Source organism: Triticum aestivum, chromosome 2D, assembly GCF_018294505.1.
Source record: "Triticum aestivum cultivar Chinese Spring chromosome 2D, IWGSC CS RefSeq v2.1, whole genome shotgun sequence".
NCBI lineage: Eukaryota > Viridiplantae > Streptophyta > Magnoliopsida > Poales > Poaceae > Triticum > Triticum aestivum.
The window spans coordinates 523,575,529-523,597,812 of NC_057799.1; the positions used below are offsets into that span (position 1 = coordinate 523,575,529).

Here is a 22,284-nt window from a genome sequence, read left to right on the forward strand (position 1 = left end):
TATTGTAGATCAAATGGCCAACGCTGTCCTCAATTTCAACGCGTTCCTAGAGAAAACCAAGCTGAAAGATGATGGCAGCAACTATACGGACTGGGTCCGGAACCTGAGGCTCATCCCCATAGTAGCCAAGAAAGATTATGTCTTAGAAGCACCGCTAGGTGATGCACCAATCCCACAGAACCAAGACGTTATGAACGCTTGGCAATCACGTGCTGATGATTACTCCCTCGTTCAGTGCGGCATGCTTTACAGCTTAGAGCCGGGTCTCCAAAAGAGTTTTGAGAAACATGGAGCATATGAGATGTTCGAGGAGCTGAAACTGGTTTTTCAAGCTCATGCCCGGGTCGAGAGATATGATGTCTCCTACAAGTTCTTCAGCTGTAAAATGGAGGAGAACAGTTCTGTTAGTGAGCACATACTCAGAATGTCTGGGTTGCACAACCGCTTGTCTCAGCTGGGAGTTAATCTCCCGGATGACGCGGTCATTGACAGAATCCTCCAGTCGCTTCCACCAAGCTACAAGAGCTTTGTGATGAACTACAATATGCAGGGGGTGGAAAAGACCATTCCCGAGGTATATTCAATGCTGAAATCAGCGGGAGGGGAGATCAGAAAAGAACATCAAGTGTTGATGGTGAATAAAACCACCAAGTTCAAGAAGGGCAAGGGTAAGAAGAACTTCAAGAAGGACGGCAAGGGAGTTGCCGCGCCTGGTAAACCAGTTACTGGGAAGAAGTCAAAGAATGGACCCAAGCCCGGGACTGAGTGCTTTTATTGCAAGGGAAGTGGTCACTAGAAGCGGAACTGCCCCAAATATTTAGCGGACAAGAAGAAGGCCGGCAACACCCAAGGTATATGTGATATACAAGTAATTGATGTGTACCTTACCAGTACTCGTAGTAGCTCCTGGGTATTTGATACCGGTGCGGTTGCTCATATTTGTAACTCAAAGCAGGAACTACGGAATAAACGGAGACTGGCAAAGGACGAGGTGACGATGCGCGTCGGGAATGGTTCCAAGGTCGATGTGATCGCCGTCGGCACGCTACCTCTGCATCTACCCACGGGATTAGTTTTAAACCTCAATAATTGTTATTTAGTGCCAGCTTTGAGCATGAACATTGTATCTGGATCTCGTTTAATTCGAGATGGCTACTCATTTAAATCCGAGAATAATGGTTGTTCTATTTATTTGAGAGATATGTTTTATGGTCATGCCCCGCTGGTCAATGGTTTATTTTTGATGAATCTCGAACATGATGTTACACATGTTCATAGTGTGAATACCAAAAGATGTAAAGTTGATAACGATAGTCCCACATACTTGTGGCACTGCCGCCTTGGTCACATTGGTGTCAAGCGCATGAAGAAGCTCCATGCAGATGGACTTTTGGAGTCTCTTGATTACGAATCATTTGACACGTGCGAACCATGCCTCATGGGTAAGATGACCAAGACTCCGTTCTCCGAAACAATGGAGCGAGCAACCAACTTATTGGAAATCATACATACCGATGTGTGTGGTCCAATGAGTGTTGAGGCTCGCGGAGGATATCGTTATGTTCTCACTCTCACTGATGATTTAAGTAGATATGGGTATGTCTACCTAATGAAACACAAGTCTGAAACCTTTGAAAAGTTCAAGGAATTTCAGAGTGAAGTTGAGAATCAACGTGACAGGAGAATAAAATTCTTACGATCAGATCGTGGTGGAGAATATTTAAGTCACGAGTTTGGTGCACACTTAAGGAAATGTGGAATAGTTTCACAACTCATGCCGCCTGGAACACCTCAGAGAAATGGTGTGTCCGAACGTCGTAATCGCACTCTATTGGATATGGTGCGATCTATGATGTCTCTTACCGATTTACCGCTCTCATTTTGGGGTTATGCTTTAAAGACTACCGCATTCACTTTAAATAGGGCTCCGTCGAAATCCGTTGAGACGACACCGTATGAATTATGGTTTGGGAAGAAACCTAAGTTGTCGTTTCTAAAAGTTTGGGGAAGCGATGCTTATGTCAAGAAACTTCAACCTGAAAAGCTCGAACCCAAATCGGAAAAATGCGTCTTCATAGGATACCCTAAGGAAACTATTGGGTATACCTTCTACCTCAGATCCGAAGGCAAGATCTTCGTTGCAAAGAACGGGTCCTTTCTGGAGAAGGAGTTTCTCTCGAAAGAATTGAGTGGGAGGAAAGTGGAACTTGATGAGGTGATAGTCACCCCTTCCGAACCGGAAAGTAGCACAGCACGAGAAAATGTTCCTGTGGTGCCTACACCGACTAGGGAGGAAGTTAATGATGATGATCATGAAGCTTCGGATCAAGTTACTGAACTTCGTAGGTCCACAAGGACACGTTCCGCACCAGGGTGGTACGGCAACCCTGTCCTGGAAATCATGTTGTTAGACAACGGTGAACCTTCGAACTATGAAGAAGCGATGGCGGGCCCGGATTCCGACAAATGGCTAGAAGCCATGAAATCCGAGATAGGATCCATGTATGAAAACGAAGTATGGACTTTGACTGACTTGCCCGATGAGCGGCGAGCCATAGAAAACAAATGGATCTTTAAGAAGAAGACGGACGCGGATGGTAATGTGACCATCTACAAAGCTCGACTTGTCGCTAAGGGTTATCGACAAGTTCAAGGGGTTGACTACGATGAGACTTTCTCACCCGTAGCAAAGCTGAAGTCCGTCCGAATCATGTTAGCAATTGCCGCATACTATGATTATGAGATATGGCAGATGGACGTCAAAACGGCATTCCTTAACGGCTTCCTTAAGGAAGAGTTGTATATGATGCAGCCGGAAGGTTTTGTCGATCCTAAGCATGCTAACAAAGTGTGCAAGCTCCAGCGCTCAATCTATGGGCTGGTGCAAGCATCTCGGAGTTGGAACATTCGCTTTGATGAGATGATCAAAGCGTTTGGGTTTACACAGACTTATGGAGAAGCCTGTGTTTACAAGAAAGTGAGTGGGAGCTCTGTAGCATTTCTCATATTATATGTGGATGACATACTATTGATGGGAAATGATATAGAATTCTTGGAAAGTATAAAGGCCTATTTGAATAAGTGTTTTTCAATGAAGGAACTTGGAGAAGCTGCTTATATATTAGGCATCAAGATCTATAGAGATAGATCAAAACGCCTCATTGGTCTTTCACAGAGTACATACCTTGACAAGATATTGAAGAAGTTCAGTATGAAAGTCCAAGAAGGGGTTCTTGCCTGTATTGCAAGGTGTGCAATTGAGCACGGCTCAATGCCCGACCACGGCAGAAGATATAGAAGAGATGAGTGTCATCCCCTATGCCTCGGCCATAGGGTCTATTATGTATGCCATGCTGTGTACGAGACCTGATGTAAACCTTGCCGTAAGTTTGGTAGGAAGGTACCAAAGTAATCCCGGCAAGGAACACTGGACAGCGGTCAAGAATATCCTGAAGTACCTTAAGAGGACTAAGGATATGTTTCTCGTTTATGGAGGTGACGAAGAGCTCGTCGTAAAGGGTTACGTCGACGCTAGCTTCGACACAGATCTGGATGACTCGAAGTCACAGACCGGATACGTGTATATTTTGAATGGAGGAGCAGTAAGCTGGTGCAGTTGCAAGCAAAGCGTCGTGGCGGGATCTACATGTGAAGCGGAGTACATGGCAGCCTCGGAGGCAGCACAGGAAGCAGTCTGGATGAAGGAGTTCATTACCGACCTAGGGGTGATTCCCAATGCGTCGGGCCCGATGACTCTCTTCTGTGACAACACTGGAGCTATTGCCCTTGCGAAGGAGCCCAGGTTTCACAGGAAGACCAGGCATATCAAGCGTCGCTTCAACTCCATTCGTGAAAGTGTTCAAAATGGAGACATAGATATTTGTAAAGTACACACGGACCTGAATGTAGCAGATCCGTTGACTAAACCTCTCCCTAGGGCAAAACATGATCAACACCAGGACGCAATGGGTGTTCGATTCATCACAATGTAACTAGATTATTGACTCTAGTGCAAGTGGGAGACTATTGGAAATATGCCCTAGAGGCAATAATAAAAGGTTATTATTATATTTCTTTGTTCATGATAATCGTCTATTATTCATGCTATAATTGTATTGTCCGGAAATCGTAATACATGTGTGAATACATAGACCACAACGTGTCCCTAGTAAGCCTCTAGTTGACTAGCTCGTTCATCAACAGATAGTCATGGTTTCCTGACTATGGACATTGGATGTAATTGATAACGGGATCACATCATTAGGAGAATGATGTGATGGACAAGACCCAATCCTAAGCATAGCATAAAAGATCATGTAGTTTCGTTTGCTAGAGCTTTTCGAATGTCAAGTATCTTTTCCTTAGACCATGAGATCGTGCAACTCCCGGATACCGTAGGAGTGCTTTGGGTGTGCCAAACGTCACAACGTAACTGGGTGACTATAAAGGTGCACTACGGGTATCTCCAAAAGTGTCTGTTGGGTTGGCACGGATCGAGACTGGGATTTGTCACTCCGTGTGACGGAGAGGTATCTCTGGGCCCACTCGGTAATGCATCATCATAATGAGCTCAATGTGACTAAGGCGTTAGTCACGGGATCATGCATTGCGGTACGAGTAAAGAGACTTGCCGGTAACGAGATTGAACAAGGTATTGGGATACCGACGATCGAATCTCGGGCAAGTAACATACCGATTGACAAAGGGAATTGCATACGGATTGATTGAATCCTCGACACCGTGGTTCATCCGATGAGATCATCGTGGAACATGTGGGAGCCAACATGGGTATCCAGATCCCGCTGTTGGTTATTGACCGGAGAGGCGTCTCGGTCATGTCTGCATGTCTCCCGAACCCGTAGGGTCTACACACTTAAGGTCCGGTGACGCTAGGGTTGTAGAGATATATGTATGCGGAAACCCGAAAGTTGTTCGGAGTCCCGGATGAGATCCTGGACGTCACGAGAGGTTCCGGAATGGTCCGGAGGTGAAGAATTATATATAGGAAGTCAAGTTTCGCCACCGGGAAAGTTTCGGGGGTTACCGGTATTGTACCGGGACCACCGGAAGGGTCCCGGGGGTCCACCGGGTGGGGCCACCTATCCCGGAGGGCCCCGTGGGCTGAAAGTGGAAGGGAACCAGCCCTTAGTGGGCTGGGGCGCCCCCCTTGAGCCTCCCCCCATGCGCCTAGGGTTGGGAACCCTAGGGGGGAGTTTCCCCCTTGCCTTGGGGGGCAAGGCACCCCTTCCCCCCCACTTGGCCGCCGCCCCCCTTGGAGATCTGATCTCCCAAGGGCTGGCGCCCCCCCCAGGGGTCCTATAAATAGTGGGGGGGAGGGCAGCAACCTACAGCCTTGGGCGCCTCCCTCCTCCCCTGCAACACCTCTCTCTCTCTCTCGCAGAAGCTCGGCGAAGCCCTGCCGGAGACCCGCTACATCCACCACCACGCCGTCGTGCTGTTGGATCTCCATCAACCTCTCCTTCCCCCTTGCTGGATCAAGAAGGAGGAGACGTCGCTGCACCGTACGTGTGTTGAATGCGGAGGTGCCATCCGTTCGGCACTCGGTCATCGGTGATTTGGATCACGGCGAGTACGACTCCGTCATCCACATTCATTGGAACGCTTCCGCTCGCAATCTACAAGGGTATGTAGATGCACTCCCTTCCCCTCGTTGCTAGTACACTCCATAGATGCATCTTGGTGAGCGTAGGAAAATTTTAAAATTATGCTACGATTCCCGACAGAGTAATCAATTGATACATTGTACATAGCTAATTCCCCAACCTAGACTTGGCATCGAGTATTGCATCGCCACTTTCCTCCTCCCCAAAAAAGACTCTGAAGTGATTAGGTTTGTTCCTCCTCACAATGGCGCCGCCGCCAGTCCACCTTGCCTCCAATGGCTTTTGTGTCATGGAGGTGCAGAGGACCTCGCCCCTTGCCGGTGCGAGGGACCCGGTCACGTTCTTGTTAGATTCAACATCTTGGTTGTTGTGTGGCGGAGATGATTTCCCTCAGTAGGAATAATGCCTTCCACTTACAATCCCCATCCAGATGGTGCGTCTAGTGTCCTCGAAGGGCATGTGGATGTGTGTCTCCATCGGATCTCGCAGGATTCGGTCAGAGCTAGTCTTCAGTGGATCTATTTAGATCCAATCTTTATTCGTGTATTTATAGGTTTGATCATTTCGATCTATGGCTTTCTTCATCGGCGACGATTGCTGCTCCGGCGTGTTGGTCTTGTGGTGTCTTAGCACGACGCTATTGGAATATCTACTACAACACGGGTTTTCCAGCTCCGGTAAGGGAGGGGCGATGACGACGACACGTCTTTGGCTCGGTTCAGTGCTTGTAATCGTCGCTAGATGGTCCATAGACCTGGTTGTAACTTTTTTTACCTCGGGTATTCTTTGTACTGCAATGATTGATTATGAATAGATTGGAAGTTTCTCCCACACACAAAAATCAATCAATACATTACAATACTAGGCTTAGTGTTAGGACTTACAAATAAGATGGTTTTAGGCAAGCAGAGTTCAATTGTAAGCTTGACCATGATCAGGGAATGAAATTAGGGTACTCTAATGTCCCCGGTTTAAACCTAAATGCTACATGATCAATAGAATATGACTGTTTTGGAGGGGTTACCATGGCGCCCAACTAGAACGTCCCACTTGTAATAACGAAAAAGTTTGTGCTCACACATAAGTTGACTGAGAATTCTTATGTCTAAGACAACAAAAATTCTACACTTACAGTGAATTTAGCAATTATTACAGAACCTTCCTTATTAACCTCTCCACCCACCCCCGTGAATTCAAATGGGTGGGCCCACCCCCTGATTTCCACACAACCTGAAAATCCCACCTAAGCATCTACGTTAATCCCATACAATGGCTCCCCCTGTTCACAAATATAAGATATTTCGGATACTTCAATATGATCTATATATAGACTGAAATGAATACAGAAACACACTAAAACGTGTATATATACATCATATTCAGAAAAAACTTAGAACATCTTATATTTGTGAATGAAAGGAGTACGTAAGTGTAGCATTGCTCCTAAGATGAGACATCCTGTGTGATCCTAGGTTCCCTGATGATGATGGTGTGAAGATAATCACTATTATGTGGTCTCTTTGGCATTCTCGCAATCGTATGAAGCATGTTGAAGATGGGAGAGATCCTACCGCTACAATTAGGTTAAGAAAGAGGGTCTTGCTCTCCTTCATCTACCTTGGAAAACCAAAATGAAAATTGAGCGGTTCCGGCATGTACCGGCAGATCTTGAGCCGCTCGTCGTGGTCTGAAGATTAATGCAGCACTCTGCAGTATAAGAAGCGAAGCATTCTATTTCAGGAATGCATAGATATACAACCTGCAAACAATGTACAGGGTCCCGCCAATGTCAGCTTTTGGTCAGGTGAGGGTCTTGCGTGCATGTGCTACCCAATCTCTCTTCTCTCTCCCAAACTAATTCATCAATTTATTTCACCTTTACTAACTTAGAATCATTCTTATCTCTTAAACCAAACTTCTGATTTCAAAACATTTTATATATTTGAACTCATGTCGCAAAGACCTTTAAAACAAGACCGATTTTGGATACAATCTAGATGAGTTTAAAATTCATGAAACACATTTCACATATTTCACCCGCTTGAAATCTTATGAATAAAATTGTTTCAATCAGTTTCACAAGTTCACATCTCAGTTTTATGTTGTTTTTTCACTTTCAGAACTTACATTTCACTTTTCATTGGTTCGATTGAGATAAATCATACTCCCTCCATTTACTTATACAAGGCCACTATGGAATATACATTTTGTATACAAGGCCACCAATCGTAATTGAGGAAAAAATTAATGATGTTTCCTCGAACTAACAACTTGTTTAATACTTGCATGCATACGTTCATAATGACACTCATCTACTTCATCCACTCAGTTTTCTTGCATGCATGCAGTGTATTAATGATCCTAGTAAACGAAAAAAACGTAAGTTGCAAAACATGTATTAAATTTTATCTTGGTACCTGTAATTTGAGTTTGTGGCCTTCTATATAAAAATGGAAGGAGTATCTACTTTAATTGCAAATTTTTGAAAGATCATATTTCACTATTTTAAAATAAACCGTTTCACATTTGGAAATGATCGGTTTCACAAGTTGACATTTCAATTCATATTGTTTTTCACTTTTAGAACCTACATTTCACTTTTCACTAGCTTGTTTCACAAAAATCACATATATTACAATTGCACATTTTTTTAAATAACTTGTTTCACACTCTTGAAATAAACTGTTACACACTTCGAAATAATCGATTTCACAAGCTGACATTTCACTTCATATTGTTTTACTTTCAGAACCTACATTTTACTTTGCACTAGCTTGTTTCACGAAAATCACATCTATTTCAATTTCACATTATTGAAATAGCTTGTTTCTCTCTTTTAAAATAAACCATTACACATTTCAAAAATTTCAATTTCACAAGTTGAGATTTCAGTTTCACAATTTTTTTCACTTTCAGAAGGTGCATTTCATTTTTCACTGGCTTGTTTCACGAAAATCACATCTTCTTCAATTGCACATTTTTGGAATAACATGTTTTAGTCTTTTGAAATAAAATGTTACACATTTCCAAATAACTAGCTTCACAAGTTGACATTTCAGTTTCATATTTGGTTTAAATTGGTTTATATGAAAAAGGTTGTTCTCACATATTTCTAGTGAAATAGGTTTGTTTCATATTTTTCTAGTGAGATGGTTTTTTCCACATATGAAATGTGAAACGTAGAAATTTAATGCATTTGAAATTTATCCAAAATTTGTCTAGTTCTAAAGTTCTTGACGTCAGGAGCCCGAATATATAAAAAGTTTCACAAACGAGTCTATAGTTTAAATGATATTGTTGATTTAAATTGTATATGATGAAATAAAGTCTATGGATTTGTTATGCGGGTAGAGAGAGGAGAGAGTTGCACGCGTACCTTCTTCGACAAAGAGTGTACCTTGGCCGGGCCCACTAAGCCGACAACGATTTGACTAAAAAAAAGATACAAGAAATATACTAGCACTATACATCTAGGTTGGCCATACACCTGCACGAATCTCAATAGAAACGAGTGCTCTCAGATGTACCGGCATATAGCGCAACCATGTAAAATGACTTTTGCGCTGGGAAGACCCCTGTTGTCTTGTCGGGCTTCAGCTGGCGTCCCCCCGATCCTGGCATTATCAAGATCAACACCGGCGGGCCCTTAAACTTTTCTGATGGCCAGGTGGTGCAGGAGGCGTTGCACGTTCTTCTTTGGCCATGCTTGGTGCATGGTGTAAACCGTACGTGGATATTTTTGGGCCACCGATACCTGAAACCTTTTCACTGTGTGATGGCGTTCGTTTCGCAACACTTCGATGATTCTCGCATGTATAATGGAGGTGAAATACCTGGAATTGGTGACACTTTGTAACACTCGTCACAATTCTGGTTCAATTGTGGCTCCTATCCTATTAGAAATAGGAGAGCATGCTAGTGTTTTCTTTTTGAATGTGACCGAGAGCTATCTTTGATGAAACTCCCCGCTTTCTGATGACCGGCCTTCTGACGGATTGTCCTAAGAATTCTTTTATCTGAATAAAGCTTTCCGATTTACCCGAAAAAAGAAAGATGATGGTGCTAGCCATGTGATCTAGTTTTGATTTCCTCTGTCTTGCACGGACACCAAAACAGAGATATCAACGCATGAAAAAAATCTAGTTGATCTACATTTAGCCAAATCATGGGGAAAAAATCGTAGTCGCCTACTTTCAGCTTCATTTCAAGGCACCTGGTCACCTTCATTTCCTCTATAAGAAAAGCCCTGAAATGAAAGCGCAGAGTCTAGTGAACTTCTGGTCAGAGCAAAGCCTCCCCAATTATTGCATGGCTTTGCTATCTTTATTAAGCCATCTCGCCGTCTGACCACAGAAGGCTACGTTCCATCTTTAGAGGTCACAAGAGCCAACTCCCCATATGTAACGTTACCTCCCGCAACTCCCTCCTCTGATCATTCTCCTTAGACCCAAATGGACAACCGAAACCATGGAGGATGGTCGTCGCCGCGTCTCGCCCTCCGCGTCGCGTCTGCCCTCCTCTTCCTGTGCGTAGCCGCGACCCCGGCGGCGAGCCATGGCCCCCATGGCCATGACACCGGCGTGCACAAGAACTTCCTCATCATCGTGCGCAGCCCGTACGAGTACGACACGAAGCTGTACAAGAACACGTCGAGCTGGCACGCGTCGCTCCTGGGCGAGGTGTGCGACATGGCCAAGGAGGCGATGGAGAATGACCCCTCCTCCGTCACCCGGCTCCTATACTCGTACCGCAACGTCGTCAATGGCTTCTCCGCCCGTCTGACGGTGGAGGAGCTGGAGGAGATGAAAAAGAAGGACTGGTTTTACAAGGCCTATCCTGAGAAGACGTACCACCTCATGACCACGCACACGCCCAAGATGCTGGGGCTCATGGGCGAGGACCGCGCCGGGGAAGGCGTCTGGAACACCAGCAACATGGGCGAGGGCATCATCATCGGGGTCCTCGACGACGGCATCTACGCCGGCCACCCATCGTTCGACGGCGAGGGGATGAAGCCGCCGCCCAAGAAGTGGACTGGCCGGTGCGACTTCAACAACACGGTGTGCAACAACAAGCTCATCGGCGCGCGCTCCTTCTTCGAGTCGGCCAAGTGGAAGTGGAAGGGCGTCGACGACCCGGTGCTCCCCATCAACGAGGGCCAGCACGGGACGCACACGTCCAGCACGGCCGCCGGCGCGTTCGTGCCCGACGCCAACATATCCGGCCTCGCGGTGGGCACGGCGGTCGGCATGGCGCCCCGCGCGCACATCGCCTTCTACCAGGTGTGCTTCGAGACGAAGGGCTGCGACCGGGATGACATACTGGCGGCGGTCGACGATGCCATCGAGGACGGCGTCGACGTGCTCTCTATGTCTCTTGGCGGGAACCCGGACGCTGACTTCTCGGAGGACCCCGTCTCGCTCGGCGGATACACCGCTGCCCTCAACGGCGTGTTCGTCAGCACGGCGGCTGGCAACATCGGCCCGAATCCGGCAACCGTCGCCAACGGGGCACCCTGGCTTCTCACCGTGGGGGCGAGCACCACCGACAGGCGGTTCGCGGCCACCGTGAAGCTTGGCAGTGGAGATGAACTTGACGGCGAGTCGCTCAACGAAGTCAAGGACTACGGGAAGGAGCTGCGGCCGTTGGCCCGCGACGTGGGCGACGGTAAGTGCACCAGCGACACCGTGTTGAGCGCGGAGAACGTCACCGGGAAGATCGTCATTTGCGAGGCTGGCGTCACCCCTAGCACCACCAAGGCCAAAATGGTCGAAAAGGCCGGCGGGTTCGGCATGATCGTCGTCACCCCTGAGGTGTTCGGCCCGGTCATCATCCCGAGGCCCCACGTCGTCCCGACGGTGCAGGTGCCCTACAAAGTCGGGCAGAAGCTCAAGGCCTACGTGCAGTCCGAGAAAGAAGCCACGGCGAACTTCATCTTGAAAGGAACGTCGTTCGACACCCCGCGGTCGCCGATGATGGCGCCGTTCTCGGCGCGGGGGCCGAACCTGCAAAGCCGGGGGATCCTAAAGCCTGACATCATCGGCCCGGGAGTGAACATACTCGCGGGCGTCCCCGGCATCGCGGATTTGGTGTTGCCGCCCAAAGCGGAGATGCCCAAGTTCGACGTCAAGTCCGGCACGTCCATGTCGTGCCCGCACCTCGCCGGTGTCGCCGCGCTAATGAAGAACGCGCACCCGACGTGGTCGCCCGCCGCCATCAAGTCGGCGCTGATGACGACCACTGAAACCACCGATAACGAGAAGAAACCGTTCCTCGACGTGGACGGCACGCAGGCGACGTACTTCGCCACGGGCGCCGGGCACGTGAACCCGAAGAAAGCCATGGACCCGGGGCTCGTGTACAACCTGTCGGCGTCGGACTACGTCCCGTACCTGTGCGGGCTCAACTACACGGACCAGCAGGTGAACTCGATCATCCACCCGGAGCCGGCGGTGGACTGCAACAAGATAACAAAGATCGCCGAGAAGGACCTCAACTACCCGTCGATCACCATCATCGTCGACAAGGCGGACACCGCCGTGAGCGCCACCCGCGCGGTGACCAACGTCGGTGTGGCAAGCTCGACGTACGAGATGGAGGTTGAGGTGCCGAAATCGGTGACGGTGGAAGTAACGCCGACGAAGCTGGAGTTCAAGGAGCTGGACGAGGTCTTGAACTACACGGTCTCCGTCAAGGCGGCGGCCGTGCCGGAAGGCGCCATCGAAGGGCAGCTCAAGTGGGTCTCCAGCAAGCACATCGTGCGAAGCCCGATCCTCATATTGCCCGGCGACGGGGAGGAGGAGGCCACGTCGGGAGCTGAGGGGCCTTCAGCTCATGTTAGTTCTTTGCTCGAGTGACAGATTGTTTTGTTTTGTTTTGTTTTCTTTGCTCGTGTTGAAATACAGGTGTGGATGATCGCGACAACTGTTTTTCTTCATTTAGGGGCAAATGTATGTGTGGCTGCAGTCCCCCTCTATATTGACATGCGATCTATTGTATTTATTTGGGTAGGAGGTGTATTTAAGGATCACTTTGCCCTCAATTAGAAGGAATTTCCTGCTAATTCTAGTTTCTTTGAAATCGTATATGCCTCATGAGTTCCTACTAGCACATATGCCCATGCGTTGCAACGGTAGAGATATTATTTTGAGAAGCAATGGGAGAGATAATTGATGTGTGCACTAAAAACAGTCTGCACGGCAGTGGGGCGACAGAGCGAGGAGCTGTGGTGGGGTTAGTCAGCGTGGCAACGACCAACCAACTCGTGCCTTTTTTTTCCTTTGGGTTCGTCCTCGGGTCGGCCTTGTGGCTCCCTCCTCATTTGGTGGTTGCGCGACGACCTTCAGGGCACGGTTGCTTCGCCACTCTCTCCTACTGCGATGTAACTGGGTGGATTACTAATTGCAGTGCATAAATCAAGTTTCATTAGCATAATCCACGCATAACCAGGCAGTCATTTCATTATCAGGATTTATTCTCTTTGATTATTTTAGCGGTTACCTGCCTACCGTTCTTTTCATTAGAGCCAATTAAGCATATTCTCTTTTATTGGCTTGTGCCCACAATTTCTTTCAGTTATACCCAAAAAACATACTCTTTTATCGTCAAATAATGCATGGCACACACAATTGTTCGCGTCTAGGCCAGCCCACTGGCAGGCACCAAAAGGACCTGTGTTTGAAAGGCACGAGTATAAATCCAAAAAAACGACAAGTTGAAGGATCGAACTCACGACCTAAAAACTCGACCACTGGGTGCTGGCCAATCGAATAAACGGGTCCTGCTTACCAATGACCAGCGCGAACGTTTAAGGACATACCGCATCAGCATATTCAAAATCTTTTTTTTTTCAAAATTTTCCAAAAATAAATTAATATTTATGAATTGCACAATATTTTTAAAACATGAGCAATTTTTTAAATCTTGATAAATTTTCGAAAATTTCGTTCATTTTTGGAAAAACATGAACAACATTTGAAATAGGGAGATTTTTTTAAAATTCACAAAAATTTATTGAAACAATGAACCTTTGAAAAAAGCGCCAACTTTTTTTGAATTTGGGAACAATTTTTTAAAATAGGAACATGATATTCACATTTATAATAATTTTTAAATGTGTTTATTTTAACCACGTTCATTATTATGAATTTCTGAACATTTCACTAAACAAGCATATTTATAGAATCTGGTAAAATCCAATTTTATTTTGAAAATCCCAATTTGTTTTGGAGAACACACTTTTTTTAGAAAAAATGGAACATTTTCTAAAATAAAATTTTATTTTGAATATCTCAGCTTTTCTGGAAAACACAATTTGTTTAACAAAATGATGGATTATTTTGTAGTTTTAAATTTTTTGGAATGAGAAGAAAAGTTTCAAGTTTCAAACATTTTTAAACAGCAACGAAATTTTGGAATTCGGAACTATTTTCAAAAATTTGAAAACACAAATCAAAATTCTGATTTTTTTTATTTTGTATGTAAGAAATAAAAGTAAAAAAATTCTAAAGGTTGTAGGGAAAAAATTAAAAAAAGAAGTAGAGAAAGGAACAAAAAATGAAATAGAAATAAAACACATAAAAAAAGAAAACGGGCCGGCACAGCCTTTGCGCCCTGTGTGAAGGTCAGAATATTTGTCGCTATGTGCGGTAAATAGGGTTTCCCAGCTGTGTGCGCAGGGAAATAAATGGGCTGGCTTCGACGTGCCACAACGTGCACGGCCCATGTACGAAAATTGTTTTTTCTTTTCTAGCAAACAGACGCACAAAAAATTAGTACCATCTCGGATGGGGAAAAAAACTTTCTGTGGTGAACGGATGAAAAAATTGGAGAAACGCACCTTGCTTTATTTGTACTAGCACACTTGCCCGTGCGTTGTAACGGGAGAGATATTCATTAGGAGAAGCTGCGGGAGAGAAATGATGTGTCCTCCGAAAACAGTCTCCGCAGCGGTGGCCGACGGAGATAGGAGATGCGGTTTCTCGTGGGTCATGTTTGGCGTACGAGGTCTTCATAGTGGTGGGGTTTGTTGGCGTCTCCTATCACGGTGTAACTGGATGCATTAATAATTGCAGCACATAAATCAAAGACCCGACGATGTGCTGCTAGCTAGTCGAAGAAACACGTCCTAATAACCAATGGCCAACGTGGATATTTTAAAATTTTATGCAACGTCAGTTTTGAACTTTTTTTTTATTTTTTCGAACTTCTCATAAAAAATATGAATGAATTTGCGTATATTCTCCGAAACATGAACAATTTTTCAAATTCCAAATAGCTTTTTGAAAATTCCGAATATTTCGGAAAAATGCAAACAAAATTTTAAATTGGAATATTTTTTGAAATTCACAAACATTTTCTGAAAAAATGAACCTTTTATAACAACTTAAACATTTTCTGAATTAGCGAACATTTTTTTAAAATGGTAAAATGTTTGAACATTCAGAACAAATTTGAAAATGTTTTTTAATTAATAAAATGATTTTGGTTTCATAAAAATTTCAGTAAAAGAACAACATCTTCGAATTTCAAACACTTTTTCAAATGCAAAGACAAATATTGGAAATAGTGAATAATTGTGGAAAATAAAATCTTTTTTGAAAATTGGGAACATTTGTTTATTTGAAAAAAATTAAGAAAAAAATAATGTCCTTAACATTTTTGAAAATAGAAATATTTTTAGAATTTGGAACATTTACCGAAAACTTAAAAAAAATGAATTTTGAGTTTTTTTGAAAATTTCAAATTTACTAAAAAGGAAAAATGAAATTAAACTTGGAATGGGGAAAAAGTAAAAAGAAATAGGAAAGAAAAGGAGAAATGAGCAAAAAAAACACACAGGATAAAACGAAACTGGGCCGGCCCAGTACTGGGCGTCCTGTGCGAAGCTTTGGGTATTTGACGCTCCGTGCAGCAAATAGGGTTCTGCGAGCTGTATGGCTGGAAAATAACGGTCTGGCTTGGCTGGGCCTCAGCGCACGGCCCAGGTACGAAATCCTGGACAATCCGTTTTTCTTTTGCACAAAAATTTAGTACCACGTCGGATAAAAAAATATCTTTTCATCGGTGAACGAATGAAAAAATCGGAGAAACACACCCTACTTTATTAGTACTAGCACACTTGTCCGTGCGTTGCACCAAGAGAGATATTCATTAGGAGAAGCTGCGGGAGAGAAATGATGTGTCCTCCGAAAACAGTCTCCGCAGTGGTGGCCGACGGAGATAGGAGATGCGGTTTCTCGTGGGTCATGTTTGGCGTACGAGATCTTCATAGTGGTGGGGTTTGTTGGCGTCTCCTATCATGGTGTAACTGGATGCATTAATAATTGCAGCACATAAATCAAAGACCCGACGATGTGCTGCTAGCTAGTCAAAGAAACACGTCCTAATAACCAATGGCCAGCGTGGATATTTTAAAATTTGATGCAACGTCAGTTTTGAAACATTTTTTTGATTTTTTTCCAACTTGTCATAAAAAATAAGAATGAATTTGCGTATATTCTCCGAAACATGAACAATTTTTCAAATTCCAAATAGCTTTTTGAAAATTCTGAATATTTCGGAAAAATGCAAACAAAATTTTAAATAGGAATATTTTTTGAAATTCACAAACATTTTCTGAAAACATGAACATTTTAAAACAACTTAAACATTTTCTGAATTAGCGAACATTTTTTTAAAATGGTAAAATGTTTGAACATTCAGAACAAATTTGAAAATGTTTTTTAATTAATAAAATGATTTTGGTTTCATAAAAATTTCAGTAAAACAACAACATTTTTAAATCTGAAACACTTTTTCAAATGCAAAAACAAATATAGGAAATAATGAATAATTGTGGAAAATAAAAACTTTTTTGAAAATTGGGAACATTTTTTTATTTGAAAAAGGTAAGAAAAAATATTGTCCTTGCCATTTTTGAAAATAGAAATATTTTTAGAATTTGGAACATTTACCGAAAACTTAAAAAATGAATTTTGAGATTTTTTGAAAATTTCAAATTTCCTAAAAAGGAAAAATGAAATTAAACTTGGAATGGGAAAAAAGTAAAAATAAATAGGAAAGAAAAGGAGAAATGAGCAGAAAAAAAACACAGGATAAAACGAAGCTGGGCCGGCCAAGTACTGGGCGTCCTGTGCGAAGCTTTGGGTATTTGACGCTCCGTGCAGCAAATAGGGTTCTGTGAGCTGTATGGCTGGAAAATAACGGTCTGGCTTGGCTGCGCCTCAGCGCACGGCCCAGGTACGAAATCCTGGACAATTCATTTTTCTTTTGCACAAAAATTTAGTACCACCTCGAATAAAAAATATCTTTTCGTCGGTGGACGGATGAAAAAATCGGAGAAACGCACGTTGCTTTATTAGTAGGTATAGAGGTATAGAGGTATAGATATTTTCTATAATGCAAACACAGTGGGTTCCTTTTCAACACCTGCGTGATTTCCTTAGAAATCCTACATCAAGAGCCTTGTTGCAAAAAGGTATATGCGGCTCGTGCAAAAAGAGCCTTGTTGCAATTGCGACAAAGGACTTGTTGCAAAACATAAAAATATATTTGGCTCATGCATGTCCCGTCCCATTGCAACAAGTGCCATGTTGCAATTTCAACACGGCCCATGTTTGCAATTGCAACAAAGCCCTTGTTGCAAAAAAAACATGGCTCATGTGTGTCCCGTCCCATTGCAAGAAGAGGCATGTTGCAATTTCGACACGACTCTTGTTGCAATCTGGACGCGCCACCAAGGAGGAACGCACGTGCGCATGAGGACGACGGCTAGGGGTTGGCGGCACTCCTTGTCAGCGTGGCGGATCTCACCGGATCCATCGACCCGGTCACCGAGGAAGCGCTTGACGACAGAGATCCAGCATGAAGGCTCTTGATGACGATGACCTGCAGGCGAAGGCGCTCGGTCAGGCTCAATTGTCAGGTCGAGACACGCGCGGCGAAGCTCCGTGGTGGCGCAATGCAGGGCGGCTCCAACGGCGATGAACAGGAGGAGAGGAGGCGCACGGTGGGCGGGGCGACCTTGCTGGCGGTGGTCGAAGACCGGCCATCGCCTACGAGGCTAGCGCGTGATGGACATGGCGACCAACCTTTGCAACAAGGTGCACAAGCACCTTGTTGCGCTCCTTCCATTGCAACATGGGTCAAGTTGCAAAGGTTGGAGATGGCAGCGAGTCGTCTGGTCAAAATAGATCTGACGGCCACGGAGGCGGTCGACGCGTGCGGCTTCATTTGTTGGATGGAAGGTATGATTTCTCTTATTATTAAATGAGATTTAAGTAAATATTACTACCACACATGACAACAACATGTGATTTTTTGCGATGTTCTTTCTTTCACTTCTATTTTTTCTCTTTTTATTTGTTTGTTTCTCCACTTTTTATATTGTATATTTTTATATGCGCAAATATAGTTGTACACTTTTTATATTGTATTTTTTAAATGCGCAAATATAGTTGTACACATTTGTTTGTTTCTCCACTTTTCATATCTCCAGCGCCAACCTGCAAACCTCCCGCATACGTCCGGACCGCGCTGTCCGGACCGCGAAAGCCATCCAATGCAGACATGTATCGTCCGCAGGGTGGTCCGGACGCGTTTTCTTTCACAAACAGGAGACAAACGTGTGTGTGTGTGTTTGGGGGGGGACTTTGTGAGAGTCCGGACCGCTGCCACGCCCACTTCTGACCGCCTTGGCCCACCAAAACCCCCACCCACCCCTCTTGCGCTTTCCTTCGGATGCACACGCCGCTTACCACGCCGCATTCATACCGGCCTAGAGCACACAACGGCCGACGTTGATGCCGCGATGTGGCTGGAGGGAGGGGGCGACGCTGACCGACGCGACCTTTCGGGAGTCGCCACTTCAATGCGGACGCAGCTTCCCGAGGAAAAGACTCTGGCCGATGCGTCGCGTTGAAGCGGCTGACTAGCCCTTCACATGGCTTGGCCGCGGCTATCTAAGCCGCGCTCCGGCACCGTCCACATCACAATCTATCCTCCTCCTCTCATTTTCCTGCCCTTTTCCCTCCACAACTTTGGCGTGAAGGAAATATGCCCTAGAGGCAATAATAAAATTGTTATTTTATATTTCCTTATATCATGATAAATGTTTATTATTCATGCTAGAATTGTATTAACCGGAAACTTGATACATGTGTGGATACATAGACAAAACACAGTGTTCCTAGTAATCCTCTACTAGACTAGCTCGTTAATCAAAGATGGTTAAGTTTCCTAACCATAGACATGTGTTGTCATTTGATGAATGGGGTCACATCATTAGGAGAATGATGTGATGGACAAGACCCATCCGTTAGCTTAGCATGTTGATCGTTCAGTTTTATTGCTATTGCTTTCTTCATGTCAAATACATATTCTTTCGACTATGAGATTATGCAACTCCCGGACACTGTAGGAATACCTTGTGTGCTATCAAACGTCACAACGTAACTGGGTGATTATAAAGATGCTCTACAGGTATCTCCAAAGGTGTTTGTTGGGTTGGCATAGATCGAGATTAGGATTTGTCACTCCGAGTATCGGAGAGGTATCTCTGGGCTTGATGTCTACTACACAACCTTCTTCTTGTAGACGTTGTTGGGCCTCCAAGTGCATAGGTTTGTAGGACAGTAGCAAATTTCCCTCAAGTGGATGACCTAAGGTTTATCAATCCGTGGGAGGCGTAGGATGAAGATGGTCTCTCTCAAGCAACCCTGCAACCAAATAACAAAGAGTCTCTTGTGTCCCCAACACACCCAATAAAATGGTAAATTGTATAGGTGCAGTAGTTCGGCGAAGAGATGGTGATACAAGTGCAATATGGATGATAGATATAGGTTTTTGTAATCTGAAAATATAAAAACAGCAAGGTAACTAATGATAAAAGTGAGCACAAACGGTAATGCAATGCTAGGAAACAAGGCCTAGGGTTCATACTTTCACTAGTGCAAGTTCTCTCAACAATAATAACATAATTGGATCATATAACTATCACTCAACATGCAACAAAGAGTCACTCCAAAGTCACTAATAGAGGAGAACAAACGAAGAGATTATGGTAGGGTACGAAACCACCTGAAAGTTATCCTTTCTGATCGATGTATTCAAGAGTCCGTAGTAAAACAACACGAAGCTATTCTTTCTGTTCGATCTATCATAGAGTTCGTACTAGAATAACACCTTAAGACACAAATCAACCAGAACCCTAATGTCACCTAGATACTCCAATGTCACCTCAAGTATCTGCGGGCATGATTATACGATATGCATCACACAATCTCAGGTTCATCTATTCAAACCAACACAAAGAACTTCAAAGAGTGCCCCAAAGTTTCTACCGGAGAGTCAAGACGAAAACGTGTGCCAACCCCTATGCATAAGTTCACAAGCGGAACCCGCAAGTTGATCACCAAAACATACATCAAGTAGATCACGTGATATCCCATTGTCACCACAGATAAGCACATGCAAGACATACATAAAGTGTTCTAAAATCCTTAAAGACTCAATCCGATAAGATAACTTCCAAGGGAAAACTCAATCCATTACAAGAGAGTAGAGGGGGAGAAGAAACATCATAAGATCCAACTATAATAGCAAAGCTCGCGATACATCAAGATCGTATCACCTCAAGAACATGAGAGAGAGAGATCAAAGACATAGCTACTGGTACATACCCTTAGCCCCGAGGGTGAACTACTCCCTCCTCGTCATGGAGATCGCCGGGATGATGAAGATGGCCACCGGTGAGGGATACCCCCTCCGGCAGGGTGCCGGAACAGGGTCCCGATTGGTTTTTGGTGGCTACAGAGGCTTGCGGTGGCGGAACTCCCAATCTATTGTGTTCCCCGAAGGTTTTAGGGTATATGGATATATATAGGCGAAAGAAGTCGGTAAGGGGAGCCACGAGGGGCCCATGAGGGTGGAGGGCGCGCCTTGGGGGGGGGGTGGGCGCGCCCCCCTGCCTCGTGTCTTCCTCATTGCTTCCCTTACGTATACTCCAAGTATTCTGGATTGCTTCCCTTCCAAAAATAACTCTCCCGAAAGTTTCATTCCGTTTGGACTCCGTTTGATATTCCTTTTCTGTGAAACACTAAAACAAGGAGAAAAACAGAAGCTGGCACTGGGCTCTGGGTTAATACGTTAGTCCCAAAAATAATATAAAAGTGTTTAATAAAGCCCATAAACATCCAAAACAGATAATATAATAGCATGAATACTTCATAAATTATAGATACGTTGGAGACGTATCTGCATCCCCAAGCTTAATTCCTGCTCGTCCTCGAGTAGGTAAATGATAAATGAAATAATTTATGAAGTGTGAATGCTAGCAGGTGCACAAGTTTGATCAATGATAATTTCAATCACCTTTTCTAGCATCATTATATGTCATAACAGTAGCTCATCTCATAAAACTTCTCATGATCAAGTAACAAGCTATTCACATGTTAAAGTATAGATCATAAACTTTCTTGAAAACTAACAAACTGTGTTATTAGTCATCAAACAATTACAATTCATCTTAAGAGTCTATGTCAGAGCTTTGATTTAGCAAACTCCACATACTCAACTATCATTTAGTCTTTCACAATTGCTAACACTCACGCGATATTTATGGGTTCAAAGTTTTAATCAGACGCAGATAAAGATAGGGGCTTATAGATTCGCCTCCCAACCTTTTACCTCAAGGGTAATGTCAACAATAATAGTTCATGATGCCTTACATCCAATTGGATATATATATCAGAATCTTTCCAACACGAGGTGCTTGCCAAAGGATAAAATGAAAAAAAGGAAAGGTGAAGATCACCATGACTCTTGCATAAAAGTAAAAGATAGGCCCTTCGCAGAGGGAAGCAGGGGTTGCCATGTGCTTTTATAGTTGGATGCACAAAATCTTAATGCGAGGGAACGTCACTTTATATTGCCACTTGTGATAGGGACCTTTATTATGCAGTCCGTCGCTTTTATTTCTTCCATATCACAAGATCGTATAAAGCTTATTTTCTCCACACTAAAAGATCATACATATTTAGAGAGCAATTTTATTGCATGCACCGATGACAACTTACTTGAAGGATCTTACTCATTCCATAGGTAGGTATGGTGGACTCTCATGGCAATACTGGTTTAAGGGATGTTTGGAAGCACAAGTAGTATCTCTACTTGGTGCAAGGAATTTGGCTAGCATGAGGGGGAAAGGCAAGCTCAACGTGTTGTGCAATCCATGACAATATACTTTATTTCGGATATAAGAAAACATAACCCATTACGTTGTCTTCCTTGTCCAACATCAACCTTTTAGCATGTCATATTTTAATGAGTGCTCACAATTGCAAAAGATGTCCAAGATAGTATATTTATATGTGAAATCTCTCTTCCTTCAATATTCTTTCATGAATTATTCAAGTGACCAATACAATGTTTGCTAACCTTCAATAAATTTACCACATGTACTTCTTATATGTAAAGTCATTACTCCCCATGGGATAAGCATATGAAACATATATAATTTCAGATTTATGATATTCAATTCATTCAACCATTTACTCATAGGATATAAGTGAAGCACACGAGTAAAAGACAAACTACTCCAAAAAGATATAAGTGAAGATTAATGAGTAGTTAAATAAGTATGTAGCTATGTGAAGACTCT

General features: G+C 44.0%; 1 protein-coding gene across 1 annotated transcript; it reads left to right on the forward strand.

Annotated features, from left to right (window-relative positions):
• Positions 1–10,023: 10,023 nt before the first annotated feature.
• Positions 10,024–12,704, forward strand: LOC123049753 (subtilisin-like protease). Its single transcript, XM_044472635.1, has one exon. It carries the CDS (start codon positions 10,076–10,078, stop codon positions 12,479–12,481), a length of 2,406 nt encoding a protein of 801 aa, XP_044328570.1. The 5' UTR covers positions 10,024–10,075; the 3' UTR covers positions 12,482–12,704.
• The last annotated feature ends 9,580 nt before the right edge of the window (positions 12,705–22,284 follow it).

Coding starts and splice junctions, on each gene's coding strand:
- LOC123049753 (XM_044472635.1), top strand. CDS start 10,076: ATGGACAACCGAAACCATGGAGGATGGTCGTCGCCGCGTCTCGCCCTC.